This window comes from Asparagus officinalis, chromosome 6, assembly GCF_001876935.1.
Source record: "Asparagus officinalis chromosome 6, Aspof.V1, whole genome shotgun sequence".
In the NCBI taxonomy this organism is placed as follows: Eukaryota; Viridiplantae; Streptophyta; class Magnoliopsida; order Asparagales; family Asparagaceae; genus Asparagus; species Asparagus officinalis.
In genome coordinates, this window is record NC_033799.1 from 7,927,550 (window position 1) to 7,933,526 (window position 5,977).

Genomic DNA, 5,977 nt, shown 5'->3' on the forward strand with positions numbered 1-5,977 from the left:
CATATAATCTATCAGATAAAGCTCCTAAGATTCTATGTAGACAATGATACTCTATTTCTTGAGGTGTTCTTGGGATAGGAATGGAATCTGTGGAGGAAGATGAGGAAGATTGCCTAGTAACTGGTCTAGATGAAGATGGGTTATCTGGTTCTATGGCTGTTATTAGATGTAGGGTTGTTAACCAAAATCTCATTTGGTTTTGCCAACGACGGAAATTGTTCCCATCAAACTTCTCTGGTTTAGCAGACATAATTTCACTTGTAGCCATAATCTGATGATGAATGAATAGTTTTGTTATTATAATGCAACAGAAATATATAAAGCATTCATTCAACAGAATAATCATGCAGTGTAACATTTCGTTTTTAAGTATTGCAGACATCATTAACATGAAAATCAGAATGCTAATCATGATACTATTCTAAACAGCACTAATTAGTTTCTTGGATTGTTGGTAATATAATCTGTTTAGAGTGTAATTAGCACAAAATGCAGTTTTAACAGAATTAGATAATGATTCAAAATAGATATAAAATTAAACTGAGTTTAGAATATAGCCTGATGGTCGAGGCGTGCAAGCACTGTCCCAAGAAACTAATTGCCCCCTCTCGTACAGGGCTACGCGGCAAAAGTCCCCGGAGATACAACGACCCTCGGTCAGGCGACCTCCTTCTCGTCGGCACGAGCTTCAAGAAGGCTTTGCGAACTCTTCTAGACTTTCAGGGAACCAGCAAGTTGTAATAGCAAGCAAGTGTAAGAAGAAGAACAGAGCTGAGAAGGAAGAGGAGAATTTTGTGTTTTTCACACTGTGTTTTCTACCCTCGCAGCTTGCTGTTTATATAGAGGTTGAGAATGAACGTTTTTCAATACCTAATTAAATCCTCATAAAAACTTTTTTTTCCGTTTTGATTCTGTTTTAATTCTCATGAATATTACCGTTTCATTTACGTTTTAATTTAGTTTTAAAGTTCATAAATCTCTCCAATTAATTCTGGCCGTTAAACATTTTAAAAATGTTAATCACGTTTTAAACAGTTCCAATTAGTAAAAATAAAAATAAAAATAAAAATGTTAGCATATTAAGGGCCCATTAATCCGGAGCTTCATTCGTGTCCGCAGGTCGTGTGCGCGCGCCACCCGACCCGACCCCGAGCCCGGCCCGGCGCCCGGCCGGCGCGCGCGTGTGGAGCATAACCTTTTGTTTTCTTCTAGGCATAGGAGAGAAAGGGAAGGCTTATAAAGACTCTTCCTTCCTATTCCATTTCCTATGTGGGACTAAACTTTTCCTCTTTTCCTCTACAAACCCAAGTTTTTAAGTTATAACTCCAACAAATCCACCGCACATATACGCAACATACACTCACAATCATTGACTCTAGGTTACTAACTCTAAGATACAACACAATCATTGACACCCCTGCTTGTTGATCTGTGGCTTGAGAGGGCATCCAAAATCCATTGCTTGGTCGTCATGTTATCTCTTCGTTAGATATTATTAGACCTATGCATGCATCATGTCTGTTCAAAATAAGAATAGAGAGAGACCGGAAAATAAAAGGGAAGTTTAAGAGAGATGATGCTTTTGCTCTAGCAAAAAGGGATGGCGTGCCGACCTTTAGTTGCTTTGCACAGTACTAGCTTAATTGTACTCGTTGCACTATCAAGTTGAGTTCATGGCCTCATGAGTACAAACTTTTTACCGTTGAGCTTGGATAACCTTCTCTTCTGTTAAGGTTTAGAGTAAACTTCAAAACCCTCACAAGAACTTCATAGTTACGACATACTGAAAGGAACATTAAGTTGGTATCAAAGCAATTTAGGCATAATTTATTCTCATAGTCATTGCTAATTCATTAAAATGGATTTAAAAAGATACTACTTTCTAAGTGAAGATTACGACCCATAAAAAGAATGCTTGAAAGTAATATGCGAGGCTATGTTAGAGCATAAACACTATTACGATCTTGATCATCAGTCATCATAACTTTGGAGTTTAGTGCATCGGAGGGGACTATGTGTCAATGGATATGAAACTCTATAAAGTTTATTAGGAAAGTGGACAGAAGGTTGGTTATCAATATTCAGTTAGTGAAGTTTGGGGTAAAGAAATGTTTCTATACATCTCATAAGGTTGTATATGATTGTGATTATCCCCATCAGGTAAATTAGGATATCACGAGGATGAAGATTGAATATTTAACTATATATTCTTTTTTCGTCTAAGTTCTAAGTTTTTTGCGACAGTAAATCTTATTTATTTATCTACTTCAAATCTTTTTTTGTTGTTATAATACGAATTTTATGTCCTAATCAATATAAAATTATTTGAATTATGATCTTTTCTTTAAAACGACATCAAGTATAATATGAATATGACCTTTTCTTTAAAACGCGACTAATATTTTCTAAGTGGGCATAAGTCAATTGGAATATTTTCACAAGAAGCGAGATAATTGTTAAAGTGCGATTTTTAAGGGAAAGATATCTTAGTGGAATAATTAAGAACAATTTTTTAAAGTGGTACATTTTGATAAAATAATGTGAGATAATTTGTGATAATTAATAAGTATATAATTGATGGATTTTAATGATATAATTACTATTTATACTTTTAAACTTACTGTTATTTATTAATAATTATTTAATATAAAATATTATTTATTGTTGAACAACTTTTGGTTAGAATATTATATATTGTTATTCATTATTATAACAATAGTTCATAAAAAATTTATTTTTTATGATCAAATATTATAGTACAAATCTAAAGAATTAAAGTTTTTTCTACTTCCTTCTTTTTTTTACAAAACCAAATCTCTTACCCTCATATCTCAAATTACATAAATTTTGAAAATTAAGGATATATGATTTTTTTTATTTTAAAATAATTATATAAATCTAATACTCGGTTAAAAAAAGGAAAATAGCATGCAAAGAGAGGAGTAAGAGGAGAGGTGGTCTAATTTGATAGTATGATTAGATGATGTCATAACCATTATAGGAAGAGAAGGTGCACAAAATAAAAGAAATATGGAAAATAAAAATAAGAAATAAATAGGAGATTTTTAGTGTATTACCAAATAGTTCTAGCCTAAAACTTAGAATAATTTGAGAAATAGAAATTTAGAACTCTCATATTCTGTATAGAAAAATGTAAAAAATAGGACAACTTTTTACCATTATCTTAATTCTAATTTTTTTCTAATTCTAGTTGACTAACACTATAAAATTTATCCTAGTTCTAATTTTAATTAACTAACACTATAAAATTTTATCTCATAGATTATCCTAGTTTTAGTTTTTAGTTCTACTTGACTAACCCAAGTAGACAAACTCTATAAGCCCATCTTGCTTCATCAAATAAAGAATAATGGGAGCTTAATTTGTATAGGCAACACTATATTGAGGTGATTAATATGTGAGTATAGTCTCACATCGGATAAGATAAGAAAGAGTGATGAGTTTAAATAGGAGTTTGAGTCAATACCTGATAGCTATAGCTTTTGGATTAAAATTGTTTCCTAACTTCTGTTTAAGGCTCATCAACTCTAGATTGGACCTTATTTATCCCCCACAAGTGGTATCAGAGCTAAGGTTATGGTCCAAGTAATTAAAAAAATAGATGATCTTTGATGTGAAACCCGAAGGTGTCGGGAGAATCCATGGATGCCCGTAGGAGTAATATAGTGTAGTTAGTCACCATGAGTGAAGTGGTGGAAGTTTCTACGGATATTTGATAGTTATGTGTTAAATGCATGGTCTGGTTAGCTCACGAGTGGAGTGGTGCAAAAGTCTGTGAATTGGTTAGCCCACGAGTGAAGTGGTTCAAAAACTTAGTGAATTCCGTGGAAGATTGAATTATAGTTGAATTGAACTATACTCACAAATTAAGGGAGAGTTGTTGAGGTGATTAATATGTGAGTATAGTCCCACATCAGATAAGATAAGAAAGAGTGATGAGTTTAAATAGGAGTTTGGGTTAATACCTGATAGCTATATCTTTTCGGTTAAAATTGATTACAAGTGGTATCGGAGCTAAGGTCATGGTCCAAGTAATTTAAAAAAAAAACAGATGATCTTCGATATGAAGCCCGAAGGTGTCGGGAGAATCCATGGATGCCCGTAGGAGTGATATAGTCTAGTTAGCTATCATGAGTGAAGTGGTGGAAGTTCCTACGGATGTTTGATAGCTATATGTTGAGTGGAGTGGTGAAAAAGTTTGTGAATTGGTTAGCCGATGAGTGAAGTGGTGTAAAAACTTAGTGAATTCCGTGGAAGATTGAATTATATTTGAATTGAAATATACTCACAAATTAAGGGAGAGTTGCTGAGGTGATTAATATGTGAGTATAGTCCCACATCGGATAAGATAAGAAAGAGTGATGAGTTTAAATAGGAGTTTGGGTCAATACCTGATAGCTATAGCTTTTGGATTAAAATTGATTCCTAACTTCTTCAAAAAGGTTAAAAATTATGTTAACAGTGATGCGTAGTAAATGACATATTTACTATGTGTATTCTATCTGGATTTTGTGTATGGACTCCAAAGGCATATTTTATTTATACTAGCATGTGGTATTTAATATTTTTAAGTTGACATCTCGAATTACTTAATTCGCACAGAGAACTGTATCCCGTCAATTTCTCCACTCACCAGCTATATATGATAACCCCGAACTAAAATACTCCATATTCTGGTTTGCCTTCTTAATACTGCTTAATTGAAAAATAATTTCGTTTATATTATAGCCATGAAGTTGTAACTAAATGGGAGGTTTCAATTTGAAAATGCAAAGATGTATTAAGTAAGTATTCATTTACAAATAGCAGAAAGCAGAGGACCTCACAGCAAAAACAACGCTTCTACATTACCTAGAAGCTACGAGCTTTTCACTTCACATTTCCCCTGTTGCAAAATTCAAAAAACGTGGCTCTCTCTAAACGAGTATTCTAAACAAAATTACCCTTATACCCTCCAACTCTCCCTATCTCTCCCTATAAATACCACCCCCCGGCGTCTCGTTACACCTCAAAAAGAACCCAAAAAAGTCTCAACGCGGATACAAAATCGCAGAGAAGCAAAGCTCAATTCTCCTGAAAAACCCACCATTTTCTCCATTGAAGGAACCCCGATGGCAGCTTCGAAGGAGCTATTAACCTCTTCTTTCCTTCAAAGATCGAACCTCCTCCCTCATCTAACCTCTCAAAGGCTCTGTTTCCAATCAAAACAGAGGTGCTGCCGTAGTGGGAGACAACTGAGGACACCGGTGATCGCGGCGGCGATAGCAGAGAACTTGATGACGGTGGCGTCGAAGGCGGTCGAGAAACCGGTGGAGTTTAGGGTTAGGGCAGCAGTGACAGTGAGGAGGAAGATGAAGCAGGGGTTGAAGGAGAAGGCTGAGGATCAGTTGGATGCGTTCTCTGATAAAATTGGGAGGAATGTCGTTTTGGAGCTTGTTAGCACTGAGATTGATCCAAGTAAGCCAAAAAGAAAATTCATTTTTTTAATTGTTTATGGCACGATATAAGCTTAATATTCTGTGCATCCTTGGGGTCCGTAGAGAAATGCTTCAAGTATGGCATGTGGATCAATAATGTCTCTTTTAGGTCCACACAAGAGCTTAATTTGCTACAGTGACCCAAAATATGGAACCAACATGGAGAACAGATAAGGTGTCCCTCTCCTATTGCATAATGAGCTGGTCATCATTAATGATGACCAACTCATTATGCAATAGGAAGAGGACATCATAATTAATCATTTTTTCCTGAATTAACACGTCCAAACAAGTAAAACTTCACGACTTGACGGAAGTAAAAGGTTTATTGGTCCATATAAATTAAGGATTGTAAGATTTCTATATGCAATCAGAAACTCATGATTTCTACACTTTCATAGATCTATAGGCATATCTAGCTTGTTCATAAATTACAATTAGTATCCATGTGTTTACTTTTACAGTATCAAAGTTAAAAG

The 5,977-nt window shown here is 34.6% G+C and overlaps 1 protein-coding gene across 1 annotated transcript in view; it reads left to right on the forward strand.

The window, feature by feature from the left end:
• Positions 5,021–5,977, forward strand: part of LOC109846407 (putative lipoxygenase 5) — a 5,050-nt gene continuing 4,093 nt past the window's right edge. Inside the window, 1 exon segment of the mRNA XM_020415644.1 lies at positions 5,021–5,478. Coding sequence (XP_020271233.1) covers positions 5,133–5,478 — 346 coding nt within the window. The 5' untranslated portion in view covers positions 5,021–5,132.